Below are 27785 nucleotides of genomic sequence, written 5' to 3'. Positions count from 1 at the left end.
TCCTACTCCTGTGTTTATTTTGGTTATGCATGGACCTAATGGCTTTGTTTATGGTACTTTTGGATCTACTGTGCCTGTTTAAGGGCAGCCAGGATTGGGTCCCAAGGAAGCAGAAGGGTTATTTAGGGTGGCACCATGGGTATGAATGGGATGAAGTTATAAATGGGAAAATGTATGCTGAATATTAGGAAAAGCTTCCTGATGATGAGATTGAGTCACTTGTGGAGCAGTCTCCCAAAGGAAGGTATCAGAGGGGTAGCCGTGTTAGTCTGGATCTGTAAAAGCAGCAAAGAGTCCTGTGGCACCTTATAGACTAACAGAAGTTTTGGAGCATGAGCTTTCGTGGGTGAATACCCACTTTGTCGGATGCAAGTGGAAGTGATTGAAGTGATTGAAGCCACATTACTCAGGACACCAACAACTAGACTTTTTCAAAGAAACAACTTCATGTTTTCTCCTTTGAGGCCCCGCATGCTCAGGACGAGCTCCCCTAAACACGTGCAAAGCTCCCTCACTGTCCTGCGTCAAGGCCCTTAATTTTTTTCCTATGCTATAATGCCTACAAAAAAATTGGTTAGACAGTTGGTAGACTGAGACCATTGCCTAACGGGCTAACCAGTATTATCTTATTGTTTCCTAGTGATCCCCTATCTGACTGTTGAATCCCCCTTCATTTCTTTTACTTCGACTGTAAGCTCTTCGAGGCAGGGATCATCTTTTTGTTCTCTGTACAGCGCCTAGCACCATGGAGGTCCTGGTCCACGACTGGAGCTCTTAGGCACTATCACAATACAAACAACAATAATGATAGTAGGTTGGTCAAAGTAGTAGGAAATATAGGTGGGGAGCAATACTGCATTGACAAATGGTGGAAAAGACTATTAGGCCAACTCTGTCTCTAATTTCTGTGATTCTAATGCTGATTTCTCATGCTTTCCCTTTCAATAGGAGGCAACAAGTACGTGGAATTATGTGTTAGTCTATAGGATGTAGAATTTGTAGTTTGAAAGGACCTGGTAGGTAATTCTATCTCCAGCCTGCTGTTCTGCAATACGCACAATTGCCCCTGTTGAATGCGGCTAAGGTAATTGCTGAAAGGAACAAGACAGAAAAGCCTGGATTAATTATACATTACTCTCACCTCCAAGTTTTCCCTCTTATATCTAAAGTCTATCTACTGCTCCACACTTCTGAGTAAGAATGATGTTTAATGCACTATCTGAGATGGTGACATTCTCATAAATATCATAAGGTACCCAGAAACGAGGTAATCACTCCTATGCAAACAAACAAAGTAAGGCCATTTATGCAATGCTTTTATCCACCTGATGAACATGTCTTTGTAGTATATGCTCTCAGGTTGAGTACATCCCCTGTTTAGAGGCTAACAGAACTGAACATCCAAGCGTCTCCTCACTGAATATTTCCTGTGTTTAGATGCGAGCAGAATAGAAAGCCTTAGGTTTCTGAGCTTACTTAGAGTGGAAGAGAAATGGGCCGAGATTTGTTTTCACCTGCCAGTCTTAAATTAGACCTACGACTAAATGGCTCCAGCTCTAAAAATAATAAACAAAGAAACAAACAAACAAATAAATAAATAAAAGAGCTAATATTTTTCTTATTGATAATTAAAAAGGAACCCCTATCAGAAGAAATCAAATTAGCCAGATCTGCATTTCCTTCCATGAATAAAGAGAAAATGGTATATTTATAAATGTATCTGTATTTCTACTGTCAATACATTTTTTTGTGCACCTGCTCGAAGTTTAAATATTTGACGCTTGTTTTCTCTCATTACTGTATATTTTTCTGTGTTGGAGTAAAGGGATTCTTTAGTACTGTGGACTGGGTAAATAATACATTCCTTATTCATGAAGAATGCTTCAGGAAAATAAAATAAAATAAAATAATGAAATTAAAGGGCATCTTACCTCTGGTCATCACAATTCCTGCAAGGGTTTTGTGGCGTGCGTGCATGGAGGTGAAATTGTCTGTCAACTCTTGAAACTTCTGTGTAACCATTTGATATATGGAATCAGCAAACTCCTGAAAGACACAATCAGAAGGAATCTTTCACTTTCTTTGATTGAAGCACTTGCGTGTGTCTGGAGATTAATAACCAGCCTTCTGCCTTTGAGATTGCCCTTTTAGAATTAAGCTCCACCTACCTCAGCAAAAAGGTAAAAAGAATGGTCCCCTAGGACAGTGGTTCTCAACCAGGGGACCGCAGCCCTCGGGGGGCCACAAGCAGGCTTCAGGGTGTCCGCCAAATAGGGCCAGCATTAGACTGACTGGGGCCCAGGGCAGAAAGCTGAAGCCCCGCTGCTCCAAGCCCTGCCACCTGGGGTGAAGCCCAGGGCCCTGAACCTCATAACTGGGGGTTCAAGCCAAAGCCTGAGTAATGTAGCTTTGTGGGGGCCCCCTGTGGTGTGGGGCCCCAGGCAACTGCCCTGTTTGCTACCCCCTAATTCTGGCCCTGGCTTTTATATGCAGAAAACCAGTTGTTGTGGCACAGGTGGGCCGTGGAGTTTTTATAGCATGTTGAGAGGGCCTCAGAAAGAAAAAGGCTGAGAACCCCGGCCCTAGAAGACTATCAATATCATAAACGACTACTAGCTGCCTCTAAGGGTACATCTGCACTGCAACAAAAGACATACAGCATGGTCGAGGTTGGCCCAGGTCAGCTGACTTGGGCTCACAGGGGTCTGGCTAAGGGGTTAAAAATTGCAGTGTAGACGTTTGGTCTCAGGCTGGAGCCTGGGCTCTGAAACCCCATGAGGGGAGTGGGCTTTAGAACCTGGGCTTGGGGATGTCTACACTGCTATTTTTAGCTCTGCAGCCTGAGCCATATGAGCCAAAGTCAATTGACTTGAGTTGAGAGTCTTGATGCTACGGGTGTTTTTATTGCAGTGTTGACATATCCTGAGAAAGTCCATGTTCGGAGCTGACTCAAAGCCCACCGAATCAATAGGAAGCCTCACTTTGACTAGGCTTGGAATCAAATCCTTAGCGCTCAAGAAAAAGACCTAGAATTTGACAAATTTTGTTTCTGGTAATTGGCCCAGGGCTAGTTCATAGAAAAATGTACCAGTCTTGAGAGCATTTTACTTGTCCGAAAAAGTTTTTCTTTTCCCCGGCAAATCATTTAACAGTGGGCTGAACAGTGGGGGAGTCACCTAATTTTCTAAGTGATTTTTTTTCAGTATTTTTGTTGTTCATGAATGTTAATTTAGCAAAGCTTTCAAGCGCTTCACGAAATGTAAAGAAAAGTTACTTTGTCCCTTGGCCGGGTCCTAGCCAAGCAAAGTCTGAGATGCCTTTCCAGTCCTGTGTTGCCTCTGAGAGGCCACAAGAAGCTCCTTTTTCCACATTTAAGAAGAGCCTTTAATGGCCCAGTGAAACTAAGAGAACAGAAGTGATGACTTCGGGGTTATCGCCAACTCTTTTAGAAACGTATCCTAAGATTTTTAATTTCCACGTAGACAGCCACTAGAAACAGCTGGAGGGACCTCTTCTTATGTTTCACACAAAGGATGGTACCTGCAAAAGAGCAGTAACCCCTGCCCTGCAGCACTGTGTTGGTATGGGCTACACTGGGCAGCAGCCGGGCTTGCCCCCGGGATGTGCTAAGCACCACCGCCACACTGAAATCAATAGGCAGTGAGAGGAGGGGGTTCAGCCTTTCTCAGGATCGGGCCCTACTCTGTTCCGTGCTCCAAGCCACATTAAGAGTTCCAGTCTGAATAATCTGAGAGAGTTTCGCCCACAACACAGAGAGGGGGCTACTGAAAATAGATCAGAACCAGTGGTGGGCAACCTGTGGCTGGGAACGGCAAACCATGGCCACGGGGAGTGGCTGGCGGCTGTGCGGGCAGACGGTCAATGTACACAAACTGTTTTGTGGCCCGTCAGCAGATTACACTGATCTTCTTATCTGAAGCACTGTACAGGACAGCCCTGTTAATTGGCTGCTCTGATTAGGTGCCTAAGTTTTTCTCAGCAACAAACAACAACAAAAACTCTTTCAATTGGCAACTTCTGTGTTACAAGACTCAAGCTTAGAATTGCGCTCTGGCATCAGATCTCTTGGGGTCTCACTGGCATCGTGCAATCGCTGAGCAATCTGGTCGATTTAGAAGAGTCTTCATGAACACTGTCCTGATTAAGCTGCAGTTATTGCCATTCACTGTTATTGGGCTAAACTGGATATCTGGGAAAAGTCCAAATAAAACAGACTTTCCTGTCAAAATCTGGGCATCTAGCAACCCTAGTCCCTGATGTGGTTGGTCTCTAGGCACTACCAAAATATAAATATTGAACAGTAATAAAAACTATAGATATCATTAATACAGCTGTGATGCTCAGTGCATCAAAAATCAGCACATTCAAAGATTTAGTCATGTACCCATACACCTTAGTTAACTAACTAGGGACCTATGTGCCTAATTCACTTGGAATGTGGTCAGCATGTCAGGGTTAACATTCTACACTGCAATGACATAGTGTGATTGCAGTTTGCGTAGACATACCTGAGCTAGCTTTATTCGAGCTAGCTTGGGTACTGGAGCAATGAAGCTGCGGCAACACAGGCTTCAGTGCAGCCTGTCCAAGCCCACCTGGAACCTTGTAATTATACATGGGCCTGGCTCGCGTTGAAGCCTTTGCTGCTGCAGCTTCACTCCTCTGGTATCCGAGCTAGCAAGTTCAAAGCTAGTTTGGGAATGTCTACACCAACTGCAATCGTACCGTGTGACTGCAGTGTAGGGGTATCTTCAATGGCCCTCATTCTAGTGGAGCATGGGATTTCAAGCAGGGGCACTGGAATGGGGGGCCATACCCCCACCACTTTTTACCGGCTGTAAGGGTGAGCAACTGGGTGGAGGTGGCAGGGTCTTGTGGGGGAAGAGGTGGTGTGGGAGCAGGGCCTCAGGGAGAAGGGGTGAGGGTGGGGGCTTTGGGAGAAAGGATAATGCCAGGGATGGGTCTTGGGGGAATGGGTAGTGTGAGGGTGGGAGCTCGGGGAGAAAGGGCAGAGCGGGGACAGGGGTTTGGGGGGCAGGGGTAGCACCGCAGGGGGAAGGGGTGACTTGTGGGGGGGGGGGGGGCTACCATTCAGGAGCTGGTGGCCCGCCCACTTTTTGGGACCTTCCGCCACTCCTGATTGCAGGTGTTCCTGATTTCTACATCCTACTTTCTGTGTAACTCTCATTTGGTTTCTTCTCTTGTCCATCTCTTAATATCCCTGTCTATAAAATGGCTGATAATAATGCTTAATAACCTCAGGGGACTGTTGCGAGCATGAAATATTTGAGAAGTATTTTGAAGGTGATATAAGTGCTAAGAATTGTCTGCAAACATGCCATGGAATGTTTGCAGAGTAATAGACAGGGTCTTGTCACATCCTCAGCTTAATGTTAGCCAAAAGATCATCAGTATTTATATATATAAACACACATATATTTAGGCACCTGACACTTCAGACTAGTGACAGGAAATCTGAACCCTGAGCTATTTTAGTTCTGAGAAGAAGTGAAGCAGTGCTATGTGGATGCGTGTTAATAATAAAATAACTCATATTGCTAGTAATAACTCTGGTGCACATGAACACCCTTAAAGTCTGCAAATCTAAGTAGCATCTGCTGAGTAAACTCTTTGGGATGGAACCCAGTGTCATTTGTAGGGTGACCAGATGTCCCGATTTTACAGGGACAATCCTGATTTTTGGGTCTTTTTCTTATATAGGCTCCTATTACCCCCCAGCCCCATCCTGATTTTTCACACTTGCTGTCTGGTCACCCTAGTCACTTGAGCAAAAGTTAAAAGGCGGTTAGACACTTGACTTCCATTGAAAGTCAATGGGAGCAGTGAGCCTAACTCACTTTTGTGCTTTGGAAAATCTCTACCATAATAATAATCAGCCTGTCTAGCTAAAAAAAGGAGATTGAGAGCTGACTTGATTACAGTGTATAAGTACCTTTATGAGGAGAAAATAGGGACTAGCAAAGGGCTCTTTAATCGAACAGAGAAAAGCATAACAAGAACCAATGGCTGGAACCTGAAACTAGACAAATTCAAATGAGAAATTAGGTATGAATTTTTAACAGTGAGGGTGATAAACCATCTAACAAACTACCAGGGAAACTGGTGGATTCTCCATCTCATTCTGTACTGAAATCAAGATTGGATGCCTTTCTGGAAGATGTGCTTTAGTCAGACCTGAGTTATTGGGCTCAATGTTGGAGTAACTGAATGAAATGTAATGGCTTGTGATATATACGAGGTCAGAATAGATGATCTAATGATCCCTTCTGGTCGTACACACTATCAATCTATGAATTATAATAATGCTTGGCACTTATGAATATTAACAACAATAATACCTTTATCAAAGTATTCCCAAACACTAAATATCCATACATGTATTAAGACTCACTGCAAACCTGTAATATAAATACAATTGTAACCATTTTACAGATGGGTGAACTAAGGCACAGAAAGGGTAAATGATGGGCCCAAGAGCATCAGTCTCAGAGCTTGGAGGAGCACCCAGTTGCCCTGAACTCCAGTTCTATATGGTGACCACTCTAATACTGCCCAGTTTTCATGATATAAAACTCTGTTTCTAATCTTTTTTTCCATATTTTAAAAAACAATAAACCATACAGGAAAATAAAAATATGCACCCAAGATTGCTATGGTTGGGTTCACATAGGGTGGACTGCAAATCTGATCAGCTTCATTTAGAATTTTTTAAAAATGGAATGTCTCAGTGAAACAATCTGCACCATCATCTTAAAAAGACTCAAATCATCCATTTAATCTCCCACAGTATTACAGACCAATCCTTGTCTGCATTTCCACAGTGCCCTCCATATAAGCATCCCAAGGCATTTTGTGCTCATTAAGAGTTAATTAGCTTAGAGGCACATGCAATTCCTAAAAGACTCATTTTAAAAATGCTCAAAAGAACAAATAACTTTTAACTTTGGATTTAGAAATCCCAGAACTCGGAACGTTCTTTACCTCATTTGGCAGTGGATTCTAAAGCCAGAGGGCAAAGAGACTCAGTAAAGGCAAAAGAATGACATGACTTCATATAACATTCAGGGACAATAAGGAATTTAGCATTCACTGATCTCAAAGAGTGACCAGGGACTTTAAAGAATAGGAAATCCATTAAATGTGAAGCCTCTTAGCTAAGATAAGTCAGGAGAGTATTTTTGTTTGGGAATAAATTGCTGAACAGGATGCCAGTAAAATTAATGCAATGTAGAAGTAATGGAGTGACATACGCTAGTCCTTGTAAAATACAGTAAGAGTCAGAAGCATCAGGCAGTAGTGCAAGACCTAATCTAAAAGGCAATCGAAGAGCTACAATATAATGCTAATACTTGTCACTTATATAGAAATTTTCATCTGCAGATCTCAAAAGACTTCACATGGGTGGATAAGCAACATGATCTCTATTTGTGCAGATGGGGAAAATGAGGTATACAGAGATTAAGGGTTCAGTCCTGCGAGGTGCTGAATGCCCTCATATTCCTATTTACTCCAATGAGAACTGAGTGTGTGTAGTTCATTACAAGGGTACTCGGTACCTTGCAGGAATGAGCCCAGGTCCACACAGTGACTTCGTAGCAGAGCTGGGAATAGAACACAATCCTGACTCCCAGTCCTAGAATGTGTGGTCTCCCGCTCTTACAACATACTGAAACATAAACTACCATAACAGCATCATTGGCCTGATCTATCAAGTCAACCGGAGCCTTTACATTGACTTCAGTGGCATTATATCAGGCCCCACATTAGGTTTGAATCTTTCCGTTAAAACAAAACAAACAAACAAAAACCAAACCCAAATTGTGGATTTAATAAACAGTGGATGAACATTGTGGAAGTAAGTGCTGCACAGACTTATCCCCTCCAGCTCACAGGCATCCGTGGTATTCCAGCCAATAAACTTTCTTGGTCATGGCTTTACAATTAAACAACAGTCCTAAATCACTAAAAGGCATATAGCTAGGTAACTTGCCAATGGTGTAAAAGCCAAGAAATTCTAAGTATCAAAGGATAACGTGAGCCTGGCGACAATTCCATCACCAGGATTCTTAGGAATATTGGCAAGGAAAAGTTGGCTGCCATCAAAAGAGTTTTAAAATCACGCACACCGGGAGGCGGGGGCCGGGGGCCAGTCTTTGACATTTCTGCTTTATGAAACGCATCTGTGAGAAACTCTATATTTGGTGACACCCATGGTTACAGTTGCCATGTATCAGGACTGAAAACAAGAGTCCCCTTCTTGATTAAATGAAAGAGCAGAATAGATCTTGGCATCTCCGTATGACAATCACACAGCTGGTGAAAAAGGCAGGCCATAAGGAAGATGCAAAAACTTAAGAAAATAGAAATATTCATTGTGAACTATATAGCCAGCAGGACAGCATGTAGTTGAACTACAAGTGTAATGGCATAAACAGACTGCAAATCTTGGGGTGGGGGAGAGGGGACCATTGACATTCAGTGCTTTGAAAATCCACAAGAATGCACAGTTACTGATACAGGGTCCAATTCCTGAAGGGCACTATGTATAGGTGTATGTAGGTGTATGAAGAGCACTATGTATAGGTGTATCTAGGGTTATGAAGGGCACTATGTATAGCACTTATAGCTAGGAGATGAGCTTTCCTACAGACTTTGCGCTTGATCCAAAATCCACTGAAGTCAATGGAGAGAACACACTTCAGCAGGCTTTACTTTAGGTCCTGTGTGCTAGGATGCAGATTTAGCCAAGTACTTGAGCATGTGTTCAACTTTCAACCTTTGAAGTCAGTGGGATTTAAGACCACGCTTTGCTGAATCAGGACTCAGATTCTGTCACATGTACACTGCGTAATACCTTACTCACTGAGTAGTCCCACTGAAATCAACAGAGTAAGGTATTACTCCCACTGACAAAGGGCGACAGAATCTGGCTCTCTAGCAGAACAAACCTTTAATTCACCAAATTCTTTAAACTCTCATACTAAGTTTCAGAACACATTTTTTTTGGTCTGTCTGCTTTTTAAATCACAGCTTCCATATGTTCCATAGTTTGATTTTTCTACATGAACAGAAAATTTAAGCCAGAAACAAGCTTCAGCATCAAAACCTTGCTTGCATTAGTCAATGAGGTGAGTGATGTGTGTAAGGCAAACTAGATCTGCCAAACTCTGCTGTCAGTTACACTTACCCACCCGCACTGAAATCAATGGAGATTGCATATGTGTAATTGATGGCAGAAATAAGCCTTCAGTTAGGTGCCTAGTTTTAAAAAAAAAAGAATACAGATAATTCTGAATCTGTAGCTGCAAAAGTATACTCTAAAATGGAACACTGGATTTAAAGAGCTCTTTGTTACTGTACATAAATAAGGTGGAAAATAAATGTCACTCTTTTTCAAGCTGAATTGTGTCATCTGTACCCTTCTGTAACTCCTGATTGCAATATCAAATTACCAGCATTCTTCGCAGAGGAAAATCAAACTTTAGATCATAACATTACAAAACCGAAAACTTTTATTCATTTCTCAGCACTAATATTCCAAATGGTATAAATAATTAAATGTGTTCAAGTTTGCAGGGGCAGTCTTCAGGGTAAAACTGACATTCAACAGGAGTGGTAAGGATATTAAAATCAATAGATTATAAAGGAGAAAGCCTTTCGTAAATATTTTCTATTGAAATCCTGTCTTTGGGTTTATAGGGTTGAAATATCAGAAAGGTTAGATTTGCATATGGGTGGGATGAAATATTCTACTAAACAGATATCACAAAGGGCTCTGTTACTCCTGTCTCCCAAGTACTCTATTTTGCAGTAAATTACTGACATTTGGGGGTAAATGTTGAGCACGGGGAATGGGGAATTAGGTTCACAACCTCCTTCACTGATAACAGAAACTGCAGAAAATGTTCCCTCTTTGAAGGTAGGAATCAGTATTTTTCTTCATGAATCCAATAGAAGAAAAAACTGGCAGAGAGGATTTGAATTATAAAGAGATACCTTTCTAAAGTATCTGACATCAAATCATACATCTCATCAGCCCTTTGTGGAATAGGGCTAAATGGCAGACAAAGTGGTCAGGGTATGTAGCAACTAGCTACCCAGTACACTTTGGTCTGAGCTTGGAAATAACTTTTCCATAGCTGGTTGGAAATTTATCTCCTAACACCGGTATCCTTGAGTCAATTAATTAGTCAGCTTCTTTCCATGGACTATATCATCTGGAAGATACAGGTCTGAGAAGAAAAGATGGTAAAGGGTCATAGGCTGCTTTCCATCCTTGTCTTCTGGCATGAGTGGAAGTTCTATGTTCAGGTGGAAGGGCACTCAGATACTTTGATGATAGAAACCAAAGAAATAGATAGATTAAAAGACAGCCAGTCTATTAGGAAGGTGGTTTGAGTGGTAGGGCAGTAGACTGAGGACTCAAGAGACTGGGGCTCAATACTGAGCCTAATCACGTTTCCTTTGTGACACTGATTTAATTTACTGTGTGCCTCAGTTCCCCCTATGTAAAATAGGGATATTCCCTTGCTTCCCTTCATAACTCAGACCTTCTTTAACATGCAGAGGCATTTATACAGTATTACTGAAGGGACAGGACACTGCCAGGGAGCTCATTGTAATTCTTTCCTGGAGATGTGCAATGACTATTTCTGTCTGATCATAACTGCTATACGGTATCGATCATTATGTCTGGCTTTGGTTTATCCCTCAGGGACCAGAGGAGAGAGACTTTGTTTTATGTCACATGGACATTATTTTATTTTGTCCGACTATATATTTTCATTTCAGCTGAACACATCCTGTGTACATCCCAACTCAGGAGAGTCTACTTAATCATATTTATTAGAGTGAGCTGTGCACATATGTAACCTGTTACACATCCCTGCATTGTACTTCCAACCAAAGCTTTAATAAAAATAATGTATTTTTAAATTGAGCACCCTCAAGTTTCTCAGACCAAAATTGATAAAAAAGATGAGCTGCTCTCATTGATTTGCCCAGAAGAATCCCTACAGCAAGAAAAACTGTTCAGTAGACCTATTATGAGTGTTTTAACTATATATGTGGTGCAGCTCTCATGGTAAATTCCATATTTCTGCAATCATCAAACAAACTGTATTTGTTCTGCACATGTGAGGGCATTGATCTATTCATCTGACCTCTGCTGTCTCAGCTAACTGTGCTGGGACTAGGCAAAAAATTCTTGCTCGCAAAGCAGTTCTTATTTGGACAATCTTTCCTCTCCTGCTAAGGAGCTATTACCCTGCTTGTTCCTCAGTCCCTTCCAGGGTAGAGATATTTCCACATAAGCTAATCTAGTCTATTTATTTTTATATCATTAGTGATTATTTGTTAAGCATCAACAATGTGCTTGGTGCTGGATGAAACTCTAGGATCCAGAGAGTCCCTGCACTGCAGAGTTTACAGTTAAATACAAGACTGACAAACATTGGAAGACCCAGAGGAAGGAGTCACTTCAGTAAATTCCTACTCTGACTACTTTAATTTGTGGGCTTCACAGAAAAAATAGGGCTTTATGGGGGAAGAAGTTGGGAAGCTGACTCCCTGCGGTTGAGAGGTCATTCCAGGCAGGAAGATATGGATGGAAAAGATACAAAGATGGGTGTGGGAGAAGGAAATGAGAGGGGTGTTGAGGACCCTTTTCCTGTGAACCTTTGGAACCTGACTCTTCACCTGGTCCAAACTACGGTTTGCTATTTACTTGTAAAACCCCCTGACGTCAATGGGAGGCTTTCCACTGAATTCACTGACTCTTGGATGAGGCTCTTTGAATGGGCATATGGCTGTAAACTGTACCTGAAAAAGCAATCCGTCCAACTTCTAGAAGTTGTTCATATCCACTGTGTGCTTCCTGAAGGTCATTAGCAGCCACAGTGAACCTTAAGAATTTGCTGGTTCCTGACAAACCATTCTGGTCTTACTAGTTTGTCTGAAACCAGACCATACCATGTATTCAGGAACCCATACAAATGAGAATATTAACAAAAAAATATTGTCAAATCCAAAATTCCCATCTCTTCCAAAAACTACAGTTTGCTATTTACTTGTAAAACATTTTGCATCTAGGTTTAATTGGAATCTTTAAATTCACATTAGAGCGTTAATGCTAGGATGCTAACGGATGAGCCCCTCCATTTGAGATTGATTCATTACTGTTTGTATTCGGCTTGCTTTCACTACGAGTACCATTTCAATAAATTTAGAGAAACAAGCTTCTCCACTGAAATAAGCAGTTGTTCCCTAAAGGAGACCAGCTTCTGCTAGTTCGGAGTACAGTTTTGCATTTATTGCTTAGGTAATGAAGACTGTCCATGCCAAGTTTGCAGAATCATTCTTAAAGTCAATACTGCACCTGCTAACAAATGCCAGAAAGGAAGGGTTGTGGGCTTTTTTTTTTTAAACTGATCCTTAACCCCAAAGCCTTTTTCTACAGGGACATATATAAGGTTGGCTGTAAATGCTGAATAATTCAAAACAATGAAGCAGTGTTCACTTCTCAACATTGTGACTGCTTTAGGACAAGCCTCAGGTGTCAAGCTGTTGTACCACTACCAATATTAAATTAGCTCGAATGAGTTTCCTTTAACTAGATAAAAGCTTTATAAAGCTGCCAGCATTTGGGAATGGCTAACTCTGTAAAAAGCCTTTTATACTCTATAAAAATTAGATTTTAAATTCATATTACAAGCCCTATCTCTTTAATAAAGTCAATGCTTCATCCGAGAAATGTCCTTTCAGTTTTCTATTTCCTTGCTTTGTCTTTCTCACATGCACTAAAACATCCTTTGGAAATTAACAGTAGCATTATACCCTTGTCACAAACAATACTGTTGAGTGTTCAAGGTCTGCTCCAACACTAAAATCAGACTAGTTAGTGGCTCTTGGGTAAATTTCGAAGCAGTGCGAGAACAGTGTATTCTCAAATCCCATGAGCACTACTTCGAAAATCAACCCCCGTGTGTTCATGGCTCTCATTAAAAAGCTGTACTATTAACAGCATTCCACATCACACATATGCTTTGTTACATATGGAAGGATGGCAGACAGTGTCTAAAACAAATCTCATCTATTCTAAGCTGCTGAACCCAGCAAAGGATCACACAATACACCCTTCATAACTGCTACATAGTGAGACACACAGTCTATTGAAAGGCAGTCATTATAAAGACACTGGATTTCTATGTTTTCTTGTTATTAAGGTGCATGCTCTCATTTTGCGTAATGATCCTAGAAATCCTCCTCTAGTCTTCTTAATGACCTCTTGCTTGATCTGGAGGGGTGTTAAGGCAATTTACATTTCATGTTACCTCAGCTGTGGGCTTTTCTCCTCACAAACAAGATTATTTGAGGTGGTTTTGTATTGTGAGCTATGCTAAAAGCTAGAGTCAGGGCCATTATTTCAACTGGGGCTATACTTGTTTGGCAGAGGAGAAATTCCCAAACAAATGGTACCAAAATCCTATGGCATCTCATGGGGTGTGAAAGATGTTTGTTTAAGTCACCAAGGGCAAAGTCCAGGCCTTCATTGATTTTGGGTCACATTTACAAATCCTCAGCTAGTATAAATCCACATAGCTCTACTGAAGTTGATGGAGCTAAGTCTATTTACCCCAGTGGAAGATCTGGCCCTAAAGCTGAAAAGGCAGCATTAATATGAGTCCATATTCTAATCTGCCTGCACCCCCATATGGAACTCTCTGCTCAGGTAATTTTGTCAGAAGCAGTTGTAATCTCTGTATGGCAGATAAGGCCAAATCTGGGAGCACCTGCACTAAAATTTGATGATGCCTTCCCCTGGCACTAACCCTTGCCTCAGAAAACTGCTTCTGAGCACCAGCTCTGGGAGGTGATTGAGTATGAATTCTGTTGATCCTGGGATAACTCATAATGGGGCATAACAGCTATACCCCACTTGATGAGCTTTTCTCATCTACATACATGTATGTGGAAGTGGTGGGCTGAATTTGGCCGTTAATAGTGCAATATCTACATTATATCTATCACAGCATTCCTAGTGAAAGTAGGACCCACTCGATCTACATTAAGAGTAGGAGATTGCCATCCTAGCTACTGCAGATACTTGTCATAAGTGATTTAGGTCTGGCTTCACAAAGGAACGTCAGTGTTGTGACCAGGTGAGTGCTTGCCTCACGGGACTAAAAGTTACAAGGGAGGCACTACCACCTCTTCTTCTGCAGGTAGTCAGATTTCGAGTGGGAGGTGACTTCTGAGAGCATCTACCAGATCAGGCCCTGCAGGTGAGACAGGTGGATGGACAACTATCTTCCTCTGGTTTATTGATTGCTTTGGAGCTTAGGAACCCAGATGCCCAGAGTGAGGCAGCAGTGCAGATGCTCTAGGCAGCTAGGAAACTTTTACTGCAAAAAAATGTAAGCAATGGGTGAGTTTAGGCACCTACAGTTGAGTGGGAGTTTTGTGGCTCACAATGGAGTCTAAGACTGGGACTGACATGCCTAAGTATGTTATGAGATATGGGCCTTATCCACCGTAGCCACATTTTTGTAGTACAGAATTGAGGACTATAACTTCTTGGGAAGATGAAGACAAATAATAAATGAATAAACAAATAAAGCAATAGTAAACCATAATGCTTTGCATTTATAATACACCTTTTAACTAGCCTCTCGAAGTACATTAATTAAGCCTCAGAAGACCCCTGTGAGGTGGGTACAATACAATTACAGTATTCCCACATTACTGATGGGTAAACTGAGGCCCAGCGTGGTTAAGTAACTTGCCCAAGCTGCAGTAAGTTAGTGGCAGAGCTGAAAATAGAACCCAGGAGTCCTGACTCCTAGTTTTGTGCTCTGATCACTAGATCCTAGGAGTTGATCAAAAAAAATTGGAGGAAGATTTTTTTTCTTTAGATACACATCTACCCCGATATAACGCTGTCCTCGGGAGCCAAAAAATCTTACCGTGTTATAGGTGAAACCATGTTATATCGAACTTGCTTTGATCCGCCGGAGTGCGCAACCCCCCCCCTACCCCCCGCCGAGCACTGCTTTACTGTGTTATATCCGAATTTGTGTTATCAGGGGCAGCTCCAGGCACCAGTGCAGCAAGCACATGCCTCGGGTGGCAAGCTGTGGGGGGTGGCCTGCCGGTCACCGTGAGGGAGGCAGTCAGGCTGCCTTCGGTGGCGTTTCTGCAGGAGGTCCACCGGTTCCGTGGCTTTGGCAGCAATTCGGTGGCGGGTACGCCGAAGGCACGGGACCGGTGGACCTCCTGCAGGCATGCCACCGAATCTGTGTTACTGGCGGACCTCCCGCAGGTGTGCCGCCGAAAGCCGCCTGACTGCTGTGCTTGGGGTGGCAAAATACATAGAACCACCCCCCTTTTATATCGGGTCACGTTATATCGGGCTAGAGGTGTATTAGTATATAAACTTGGCACCTTTCACCTGATGATCTCTAATGTCACACTTCTAGGTTCCAATGTGCAGCCATTGTCCCATCAACATAACAGTCTCGCAAGATTTCAAATGGCACTAGTACAGAGGAAATTGAATTACCAGCAGATGCAGTGCTTAACATCTGGCATTTGGAAAACATAAGTTGTGTCATCGGTATGTGTTTTTAAGGCAATTGCTGGATGTTAGCACACTTGCCAACTTGCACATAACCTAAAGGGCACGCCAATAAATTACATCCAGTAACTTGCCATCTCCTGTTCTGCTCACAAGACACCTTGTTAAGGGATTACTTCTGACATACAGCCTTGCTCTACCTTTTCTTCAAACTACAAAACTACCCTGCAAAAAAGCTTTTTTACTTTCTTTCTTTCTTTTTTTTTTCTTTTTGTAGCAGACGTTGCTAAGCTACGTAACACTTTTGGACTCAAGAGCTGAACTCTCTGGAAAAAGTAGGAAAATGTGTCATGCTGATCAACCAGGGAAAAAAAAGGCACAGAATTTCAAAGCTCCTGTAGTTTTCTTTCATTGCATATATGTCTTCTTGTCTCCCCAGCCCCACTTTTCCTTCCTGAGAGAATACTTTTTTAACCCTCTGTAGCTTTTAGAAAGAAAAAACTCTCTGCTTGTGTTGAGTGAATCTGTGTTTAGCTTTTTGGAAATGCAGTCTAGGCAGCTTCTAGAATCTCAGAAAAACTATTATATGAATAGAAGTCTGTCCAGTTTCTGATAAAATCAAAACTAATTTATTTTTTGTTTATACTCCACTACCTTTGACAAAACTTCCTCTAGAGATTTATATCTCCATGCTTATTGCCTTCCCACTGTTTGTCATTTTTTTTTTTGCAACTGACAAAATAAAAAAAAATAAAAAATCCGACAGCAACCTTGGAAGATGTATGGTCTGCAGATTTTTTTTCTGATGTGATAAAATCTTGCCTAAATCCATGTCCAACCTTTTCAGCAGAAAGTCCAGATGGCTTTGCAGCCTGTACAGCAGACTTTACTCACTGACGCTTCTCTAAGTGTCAGCAGGACGTTGTCTTTCAGCACGAGTAAATGCACAAAAGACTTGGAGAAGAAGAAAAAAATACAAATCAACACCCCCCACACTCAACACCAAGTTAATTTGAAGCTGTCTGTGAACCACTGACTGAAGGAAAATAAATCCTACTGGGTGGAGAGAAATTTTACAATTGTGGAGGTGTAATGGGTGGAGTAACAGTTTTGCTACAGGAATGGACATGGCTTTTCAGCATTTTGTGGGCAGAGGGTGGTTCTGAGGGATTAAAATGGACTGAAAAAAGTATTTGTGTGTGGAGGGGGTCTAGCATATCTGGGAGCAGCTGCTGTGGTAAAACAGTGCTTAAAGCGCACCCCTCAGCGGCACAGCTTGATTTTAAATTAAATTAAAATTTTTTGGCCACATCTGCAGCCCCTTGTGAGCCTCCTAAACCCTCACATTAAGCACTGTTGGCACTGAAAAGTTTTCATTTTTTACACCTGTGAATAGTACCATTTCAGCTAGCAGTGCAACAGCACTGGTGCACATAGGCGGCAGGTTTGTATAATTTTTGGTGGGGCCCAAAATGGTGGTGCCCCCCCGCTCCCGCCCTGTAAGCCAATATAAAATGAAGCTACAACGCGTCAGCGCCACAAGATTACAAGGGTCAATTAAAAGTGGAAAGTCAGAAGCAGCACTTGCCTACTTCAATATACAGTATTATATTTTGTTGTACCTGTTGTGATGAAGTGGGAATGTTCTTAATATTTTCTCTGAATACTGTGTGGGTGCCTCAGTTTCCCCTGCAAGATGCCAACTGAAGGTGTTGGGGACAAAGAGATCAGGTGGCCTCCTTGTCCGGAAGAGACACAGAGGCCAGAGGAGGGAGTGTCAGTTTGGAGCTGGCTGGGGAAATGGGGAGAGACTCAGAACTTGGTTCTGGGCTCCCCACCCCGCAAGATGGACCTGACCGAGGGGTTCTGTTTTCTGTACCAACAAGCTCTGTTTAAACTGTGTTCCCATCATCTAATAAACCTTCTGTTTTACAGTCTGGCTGAGAGTCACATCTGACTGCCGAGTTGGGGTGCAGGGACCTCTGGCTGCCCCAGGACCCCGCCTGGGCGGACTCACTGCGGAAAGTGCATGGTGTGGAAGGGCATGCTGAATGCTCTGAGGTCAGACCCAGGAAGGTGTAAGCTTCTTGCCCTGGAGACAGTCTGCTCAGAGAGGAGGCTCCCCCAGAGTCCTGACTGGCTTTGAAGGAGTGGTTCCAGAGCATCCCAGCATCTCCTTCCACCCCATGCACTTCTCAGAAGTCCACACAGGCACTAACACTCCCTCCTCTGGCCTTTGTCAAGAAGGCTAACATCATTTTGGGCTGTATAAGTAGGGGCATTGCCAGCAGATCGAGGGACATGATCATTCTCCTCTATTCAACATTGGTGAGGCCTCATCTAGAGTACTACGTGCAGTTTTGGGCCCCACATTGCAAGAAGGATGTGGAAAAATTGGAAAATCCAGTGGAGGGCAACAAAAATGATTAGGGGGCTGGAGCACATGACTTCTGAGGAGAGGCTGAGGGAACTGGGATGGTTTAGTCTGCAGAAGAGAAGAATAAGGGAGGATTTGATAGCTGCTTTCAACTACCTGATAGGGGGTTACAAAGAGGATGGATCTAGACTGTTCTCAGTGGTAGCAGAGGACAGAACAAGGAGTAATGATCTCAAGTTGCAGTGGGGGAGGTTTAGGTTGGATATTAAGAGAAACTTTTTCACTAGGAGGGTGGTGAAACACTGGAATGGGTTACCTAGGGAGGTGGTGGAATCTCCTTCCTTAGAGGTTTTTAAGGCCCGGCTTGACAAAGCCCTGGCTGGGATGATTTAGTTGGGAATTGGTCCTGCTTTGAGCATGAGGTTGGACCTTATGACCTCCTGAGGCCCCTTCCATCCCTGATATTCTATGATACTCTAAACTGACCACCAAATTTAAGTTGCGTGTTTTTCCGGTCAGGTGAGGACTCTGGGGCAGGGCTGGGGATAAGGAACTTGGGGTGCAGACAGGCTGCCCCAGGGCTAGGGCCAAAGAGGACTCCCCTCCACCCTCCCTGGCAGCAGCAAGCTCCAGGGGAGGGACCCCTCCTCTCCCCCGCAGTTCACTGCACATGCTCCTAGGGTCCCTCTCAGGTCCAGAAAGCCCACTCGGCTCCCCTATGGTGGGTACCGAGGGGGGAGGTTGCCATCACGTGTGGTCTCCCCTGCTGCCACCCCTCACCATAGCCTCACTGGGGATGGGGCTGCCCCTTGCCCAGCATGGTGCAGGAGTGGGGACTGAAGGGTGGTAGCTGGGAAGGGGCACAGTATCACAAAATTCACCTAAGCCCTAGCTGCACAGGTCTAGGAAGCTCCCCTCCCCAGTGGTGTAGCCAGGTTCTAACATCAGGGGGAGCAAACATATCCAATTACTAAAAAAGATGCCAGCCAACATATCCAATTACTAATCAGGTAGTTCTATAACAGGCTGCCCTGACCCCATCACCCCCTGAAGCACAAGGTAGGGGTAGGCACCACCATGTTGTGCAACAAACACTTGACAAAATTACTGGACTTAGTGACGGACAATGCAGGCAGGTGGGTATTATGTCATTCAATCATTCAACCCATAAAATTGCACACATTTTGCCTCAGTGAAATTAAATATCCAGAGAATTACTGGGCCTGTGATGATGATGACGACCAGGGCTTGCTCACCTGTGGCTCCCCCTCCCTGTGCTGTGGAGGCACAGCCAGGCAGGTCTGCATCTGCAGGCAGGCACCCTGCCTCAGGTGCAGCTCCCATGGGCCCTGCTAGCTACTAGACTGGGAGCCTCCCGGCCAATGGAATGGGCTGGGCTGGGGGGCGGAAGGCAAAGGGGGAGATTGTAGGGAGCTTTGGAGGAGGGGAGGCAGTGGGGGAGGGGAGTGGGCTGGCACAAAGGAGAGGGCTCTTTGGAGAGGAGTGACAGGGGCACAGGGGTCATTGGGAGTCTCTCGAGGGGGCAGAGGGTTGTGTGGGTCTCTGTGGGGTAGGGGGCTGTGATGGGCGGAGCCAGCTGCAACCTGGGTCTGCTCTGCGGGGGGTGTTGCTATAGTCCCCTCAGGAAGCCCCCCCCCATCCTGTGTATTTTATACCAGCCCCGGGGTGCCCATTGCTGCTCCTTTCCCCACCCACGGCTCCATCTGTCTGTCCCCACAACTCCCCCGGCTGTGTCCGTCTGTCTGTCCCACAACCCCCTGGCTGTGTCCTTGTGTCGGTCTGTCCCACAACCCCCGGCTGTGTGTGTCTGGCTGCCCCCACCACCCCCGGCTGTGTGTGTCTGTCCCCCTTCCCCCCCGTTGTGTGTGTCTGTCCCACAACCCCCTGGCTGTGTCCTTGTGTCTGTCTGTCCCACAACCCCCGGCTGTGTCTGTCTGTCTGGCTGCCCCCCACTGTGTGTGTCTGTCCCACAACCCCCAACCCCCTGGCTGTGTCTGTTTGTCCCCACCAACCCCCACCCCCGGCTCTGTCTGTCTGTCTGTCTGTCTGCTCCCCACTGTGTGTGTCTGTCCCACAACCCCCAACCCCCTGGCTGTGTCTGTTTCTCCCCACCAACCCACCCCCACCCCCCCCCCGGCTGTGTCTGTCTGTCTGTCTGACCCCCGCTGTGTGTGTCTGTCCCACAACCCCCTGGCTGTGTGTGTTTGTCCCCACCAACCCCCCCTCCCCGGCTGTGTGTGTGTGTCTGGCTGCCCACAGCTCACCGTCTGTGTCTGTCTGCTGCTCACAATGCCCAGGGCTCAGCCGCTGCCTGTGGCTCGCTCCCCCTCCCTGCTGTGGAGGCGTGGCCAGGCAGCTCCGGCACCGCCCCCGGCAGCTCCCATTGGCTGGGGTTCCCAGCCAATGGGCTGGGAGTCCAGTCGTTCCTGAGGCCTCTCCCGGGAGCTGCCGCTGCGGTGAGTGAGAGCGCCGGGTGTTGCAACGCGGGGACCCCCAGCACAGGGCCTGGGGCCCAAACATTGGTGGGGCTGAGCCCAGCTCCTGGATTATTGGTGGGGCCTGGGCCCCACGGGCCCATATAACTCGCCGCCCCTGCTGCTGCAGACATCTTACCAAAGAAAAGGGTGTGTGGGATTTGCACATCTGGGTGAACTGATCTGGGAGCAAACGCTGTTCTGCTCAATCAGTGCAAACCCTGGGTTGCCCTTGCACAGACTGTGGAATCAGGCCTATTTCTGAGCATACACAAGGTTTAGAGTAGCCTGCAGTAGTCATAAAAATAATAAATAATATGAGATCAGATGCATGAAAGAGTTAGAATATCTATGGGTCCAGGATTCAGTCCTGCCGTTCCTTACTTGTGCAAATCATCCTTACTAGTGAAAGGAGTCCCATGTGAAACAGTGACTTTTGCAGTATCAGGCCCAAGGTGCAGCCTGCTAGAAAGTTTATGAAAGAGAGAAGGCATAGTCAGGGGCAGCTTCAGGCCCCAGCACGCCAAGCGCATGCTTGGGGCGGCATGCCGCAGGGGGCGCTCTGCCAGTCGCCGGGAGGGCGGCAGGCAGGGCTCCGGTGGACCTCCCGCAGGCATGCCTGTGGCTGTTCTGCTGGTCCCGCAGCTTCAGTGGAGCATCCGCAGGCACGTCTGCAGGAGGTCCACCGGAGCCACGGGACCGGCAACCGGCAGAGCGCCCCCTACGGCATGACGCCGTGCTTGGGGTGGCTAAATGTCTAGAGCCGCCCCTGGGCACAGTACATGTGAGTGTAAAGAGGATGTAAGGTGGGAGGGTTGGAACTTGCTGAAGTATAGTTTTCCAGGTAACTTTCCATTATAGGCTGATCATTTCTATACTTTTAGGAAGGCATTTCCTCCAGACTAGAAGTATGGCCTATATTTCCCCCACCCAGCCTTCTCCCTCTCCTGTCCTAACTAGTTTTTAACTCTCTGTGCTTTTATATGGGACACCAGCTCATCTGATGAGCAAATTGACTCCTGTCTGATTTGAAGTTAGAATGACAGATAGGGAGAGAACAGGCAGCATTTATTGTGAATGGCTTGAGAAATGTGTGAAATGCTTGGAATGGAATGTGAAATTAATCAGTTTTCTCTTTTCATTATGAACTCAAAAATATATCAGACTTTTTAAAAAAAAAAAGCAAACGTAGGCTAATTTTTCAGTATCAGTTTTTGGTAACAAAGGGTGCTTTCTTGAGCAGAAATGGGTACCAATAGGCCTATCCTTTATCAGCTATGGCCATACCAGTCAAAACATGCCAACATTTGTAGTTCTGCAGATTTTTTATTCAAGAATAACCATTTAATCTAAATTGTGAATAAAGCCAAATTTGGCAGAGAAGATGCAAAATTACATCAAATAACAGGATGAAACTTTTTGTGCTGAATTCTATAGACAAATGGTGAATTTTGCAGAGTTCCACAGGGCTCCCTCTTATCCTGGGCCTTGAAACTCATTCTCATTCCTTGAGGTGCTGTCTACATCTCTCCAAGGCATTATCTACCGTGGGGAATCACACCTTGTTAGGACACATGTTGATGAACCAATATGATGCTATACATGGAGTGAAGAAAAGGACAAGTCGTATTGAATATCATGTCAGCTGGTCATAGCTAAATTTAGGGTGGACACACAGGAAATCCATGGAGCAACAATAGTTTACCATGGCTAGCTAGCATGACGTTAAACATGACATAGCCTTGTCTCCACTGCATGTTCAACATCATGTCAATTAACGTGTCCTAATATGATAAGAATTTCTAATGTAGACATGCCCCCAAAGGGCCTGAAAACCCCAATGTCTCTCTAGGTCCACGTTGAGCATGTCCAGGTCCTATTTATTTATTTATTTGAATTTTTTAAATCTTGTGCATTTAGTTCAGGGATTGGCAACCTTCAGCTCACGGCTTGCCAGGGAAAGTCCCCTGGTGGGCCGGGCCGGTTTGTTTACCTGCCGCATCCGCAGGTTCAGCCAGTCGCAGCTCCCACTGGCCGGGGTTCGCTGTTCCAGGCCAATGGGGGCTGTGGGAAGCGGCAGCCAGCGCATCCCTCAACCCGCACTGCTTCCCGCAGCCCCCATTGGCCTGGAATGGCAAACCGGGGCCAGTAGGAGCAGCCATTGGCTGAACCTGTGGACATGGCAGGTAAACAAACCAGCCCGGCCCGCGAGGGGACTTACCCTGGTGAGCCGCATGCTGAAGGTTGCCAATCCCTGATTTAGTATTTCTGCAAGATGATGTATTGACATCCCTGGTGGGTAATGTCCTCTATTATTGACAGAAAAGGTTCAATATGTGAGTGACACTGCACATACACTACCCTGCCCAACCTGGGTGAGACCACCTTTAGGGTTGAAAAAGTTAGCTCTGTCTCCATTCCCTTCAATTTTTAGCTTCTCCAATGAGCTTGCCAACGTATGAAATAATTTCTGTCAATTGTGGAACTGCTTTATGTGTTGTGGAGGATTGAGAACACCAAACCGATTTTGTGTATTTTTATACCATTTCCAGTGATATTTTTTACTGGAACTGAATGAGCAGAAAAAATCTTTCTATCTATCCTTACAGCAGTGGAAAACACTTAAGACTTCTGGATTCAGTTCCTGGGTTTTACCAAAGATGCCCTTTGTGACCTTGGGCAAGTCTCATAATTATTCTGTACCTCAGTTTTCTGTCTGTAAAATGGGGATTATAATAATGAAATGCATTCAAATTTATTAATATATCTGAGGGGCTCAAATACTCTGGAGATCCATGCCACAGAAAATCTTTTAATGAAAATACTATCTGTCCATCATTCTTGGTTCTGATATGATACCCCTCACAATGGTATATGAGTGCGTCCCAAAATGATGAACTCATACTTATACTATGGGAATACTATTCACTTTACATCGCTGGTTTTACAGTGTCTACTGTATACTGTCTGCTCTGTTGTATTTAGCTCCGTAAAGTTATTTAGGGGGAAAAATGAAAACCCTATTAAAAAATAAACATGCATTGTATTGCGAAACTGACCAGTATGCTTTGTTTGGTTTGCAATATACTATATTTAAATTTCCTTCAATATCTAACGGAAGAACTGGGCATAAGACTTGAATTTCAGACGCCATGCACAGAGCAAATTCTGCTCTCAGCTACACCCAGTAACAAGATTGAGGCACGAAGAAGAGTTCTCATTACACCAACCAATGAGGAAGAGGAGCTGTGAGGGAGGGCTCATCCCCCCAAACCAGGGATGGGAGTGGGAATTGTGCTGCACCTGTTCTCTTTTACTTTAACTCCTCCGTGTAACCCCAATGAACCCAATAAGGCTTAACTGGATTTATATAGATGTAACCTGGTGCAGAATTTGGCCTTGATGCTGCAGTGTTTTTATTTTTGGCTGTTTAGCACTTCTATAGTTGCTATTGTTTATGTTATTTCTTCTGTTTCATAACTAAATATCAGCATCAGCATTATCATTTGAATTCACTGCAGGAACATAAATGCCAAAACCATATCGACTCTCCACTAGAGCACACATAACCCAGTCACATTCTTTCTTGTTCTTACCTGTTCACTTCCTAAGCCACTTCCAGAGACCATTAGCCCAACCGTTCAAATAACAGGAATGCTAATGAGAAGTGCAAAGGAGTATTAGGCCAGGCTGGCTTTGTGTACACTTGCTGGGAAAATGGCCCACTGTTGCTAACACTGATGAGGCTTCACTAGTGATACGAATGGTAGAAGCCCTAGTCATGAAGAGGCTTACACAGCTACTGGCATTTTAACCGTCATCTTAGATAAAGCGTATAGAATAGGTCTGACACAGTGGTTAAAACATTGGCAACTATGCTTGCCCTCCCGACACTGCTATTATTGGCGGAGCTCCACTTTTGGCAGCAGTGTTGTTCTGTGGCTTGTGCGGTGCCTAACACAGCAGGGTCCTGATCCATGACTGGGGCTCCTAGGTGCTACTGCAATACAAATAAATAATAAACAGTGGCAAGAGGGGTGATTTTTTCCCCCAGAAAAAAGCCTGGTGCAGGCAAGGTACTTGAGCAAATCCCTTTTAGAATATTTTCTGTGTTGCTTCTTATTCACACAGCACTCCTCCGGTTCGTGCTGACATCTCAGGTCTAGTCTTTGTCAGATAATTAATCTGGGTCGTACATTTTCACAGGTGAGTAGCAAGTTGGCAAAGTGTCCACCAGCAGTGGGTTGTAGTTTGGTTTGTTTTTTTATGCTGTTTGAACAGCTTGGGAAGATGTGTGTATAAAATGTGCTGCTTAGCTTCCTCACGAGCAATTTGTTTGTCTCCTCACTGCAATAGAATTATAGTAGTAGTTACATGCTACAAATGAATGCTGTTCGGCTCTGTAGAGGGGATAGTAAATATAAGGAAAGCTCAGACAAGCATCTAAAACCATCAGACTTACTCTCATAGATTACAGCTGACAAAACATTAAACTCGCTGAGTTCCCTTGCCAAGGTTGAGCATTGCTGGCCTGACTTGCACAATTACTTTTGTGTCTATTCAGAAATGAAAAACTACTATAACCTCTGACAGAGAAATGCTGGGTAACTTACTGCATTTAATAAATATTAATAATCATAATTAATAATAATAATACTGTGCCCACACAGCAGACACAACTAAAATGAGCACATTTTGTGTTTTGCAATGCAGGTAGCATTCTGTGAGGTCACAGAGCTGGAATACCTGATTCTAGGGTCGTCGTCTGTAAGGACAGAAAGGCCTTTCAAAAAAGCTGTGCTCATTTTAGCTTTCTCTGCCATCCACAGCTGCACTTTCCATTAGATGGTCTCAAAATGCTTCCCAGTTGAGCCTCACAGCCAGGGCTAGCCCAATACCAAATGGCACCTCAAGCAAGGAGTGTCTTCGGCGCCTCCTTCCCCCAGTTTTTAAACTTTTAAATACCTTATTTTTATTGCATTTGTAGCCCATTTCATAACTTCAATGCATGATTTGCATGCGTGATTTATCCCTGTCACATAAAATGATAAATTTGCACACTAGGATCTATAAATCTGTATTTATTCATGTCATATATAAGCAAATAAAAATATTCATTCCCTCTAAGCTTATAGAAAATTTTTAATTTTAAGAATAACTATATACTAGTATTTAAGAATAAATATACTAACACCAGGAAATTTAATTGTGCATCAACATTGGGCGGATCAGTATAGTATTAAATAGCGTTACAGTAGATGGCAGTCTTGGAATGTCAACCCTAGTCCTTTAGTTCAAAAGGTCGCTTTTTTCGCCTTCGCCCTTTCAAACTGAAGCACTGTGTCAGAGAGATCCAAAGACTGGCCAATGGCATTTTCAAGTGATAAAATAGCAAGTGATGTCAGTCTCTCATCAGTCATCGTCGACCAAAGATATGTTTTAATGAGCCTGAGAAAGCCGCACTCACCACACACGACTGTGACCAGCAGCATGAGCAGAATCCTCAAAGCTATGCACACATTAGAAAAAGTATCCTTCAGTTCTGCATCATGAATGAATTAGAGAATTTGGAGTGGAGAGTGCTTCCTGTGTTTCAAAATGTGATGGATGTTGTCGTCCAGGTCTTTGGCAGCAATTCGGAGGCGGGTCCCTCCATCCCTCTTGGAGGGAAGGACCCGCTGCCGAATTGTCGCCAAAGAATGAAGCGGCACGGTAGAGCTGCCGCCGAAGTGCCGATGATCCCAGCTTTCTTTTTTTTTTCCCCCCGGCTTCACCGCTTGGGGCAGCAAAAAAGCTGGAGCCGGCCCTGTGTCCGAACCAGTGTGAACAAGCAAGCAAAAAAACTTCCTCTTGAATTTTTTTTCTAAGCTTCCACCTCTTCTCTGTCCTCACAACCAAACTGTCTCCTCTTCCAATGAATATGAGTTTTCTGATGCATCATTGTCTCTACAATACACACAGGGCTTGCTATTACAACCTCAACTTTTACCAACATTTAACATGCAGTAGTGCAATAGGGTGCTGAGCCTAAAGGCTCTTCTTTCCTTTGTGTATCCAAACGTTGGCCAAGGGATTTCTGTTCTATTCTGTTCTACCTTGCCTTTAAAGTACTTCATCAGAGAGAGAAAGGAAAGCAGAGTAAAGCTCTCACTGAGAAAGCGTAAGGACCTCTTTAAGGGCAGAGCATGATGGGAACCCTCTCCAGGGTATTAAAAAAGGAGCTATCAGAAGGAGTTCAGATTGCTGGAGGCCTTCCTTGAGGAGAATACTATGTGAGGTACAATAAAGGGACACAGGGCTGCATTAAAGGTCCCCGATATGGATGTATGATTTGTGCCTGATTTTTCTTTTCTTTTGTCTTTATATTATTTGTGTGTTGTTATTAATAAATGGGGACTTTTTAATGCTTTAAAGATGGATGCTGATGACCCCACCACACCAGTGGTATTTGAGATCATGTTTGTGGCACTGGGGTCTAGAGAAACACACATGAAATTTGAAGAATTTCAATAAGTGGGGTTTTTATCCACGAAAGCATATCTCCAAATAAATCTGTTAGTCTTCAAGGTGCCACCAGATTCCTTGTTGTTTTTGTGGATACAGACTAACATGGCTACCCCTCTGATACATGAAATTTGAAGTCATGAGTGCTAATCACTTGCTTGGAGAAACCATTTAATCTCTCTGCCTCATGTTCCCTAACTATAAAATAGATATGATAATACTCACCTATCTACCTCACAGGAATGTTGTGAGGATCAGCTAGTTAATGCTCATGCCACGCCCTCAACACAGAAATCACTGCCTCAGTGCAAATTATTACTATTAGCATGTTAGAATATCAATACTACAGGGACAGCATTAGCACCGGGAATCCTCCCCATAGCCTTTGCCAAAGAAACAAAATGAAAACATATTTCTTTTGTAGGATAAATGCAGCCAGAGATAACAATAATCATTTAACAATGAGGGAAGATGAGATCTCAAAACAATATCCCTGTTTGTTTGCTCCTGGATTCAAAATGAGCAGGCTGATGCACTAATCTCAGCTTCCTAGATTGCCCTAACAGTCTGGAAAGAAGTGCTGTGTGTGTCCTGTCCTTCGTCACAGCGGAGATGAAAGCAGCTTTTAACAGTGCTGTTCAGAAAGCAGGTGTCTATATTCTCTTACTCCCCAGAAACAAAACAGCAGCTTGAGAAAGCCAAGTAAAGGTACACATCTTTCCCCGCAGAACACCATGATGGACACACATTTGTACGTCAGCTGCCAAAGGGCAGCTTGTAGATGTGATGAGCA

General features: G+C 44.1%; 1 protein-coding gene across 1 annotated transcript in view; it reads right to left on the bottom strand.

Moving 5' to 3' along the window:
- Positions 1 to 27785, bottom strand: part of ADARB2 (adenosine deaminase RNA specific B2 (inactive)) — a 406044-nt gene that overhangs the window by 87375 nt on the left and 290884 nt on the right. The window contains exon 4 of the mRNA XM_045006327.1: positions 1932 to 2046. Within this exon, the coding sequence (XP_044862262.1) occupies positions 1932 to 2046 (115 nt within the window). The remainder of the gene's footprint in view (positions 1 to 1931; positions 2047 to 27785) is intronic.

Source organism: Mauremys mutica, chromosome 2, assembly GCF_020497125.1.
Source record: "Mauremys mutica isolate MM-2020 ecotype Southern chromosome 2, ASM2049712v1, whole genome shotgun sequence".
Lineage (NCBI taxonomy): Eukaryota > Metazoa > Chordata > Testudines > Geoemydidae > Mauremys > Mauremys mutica.
This window is presented reverse-complemented; position numbering and strand designations above follow the sequence as displayed.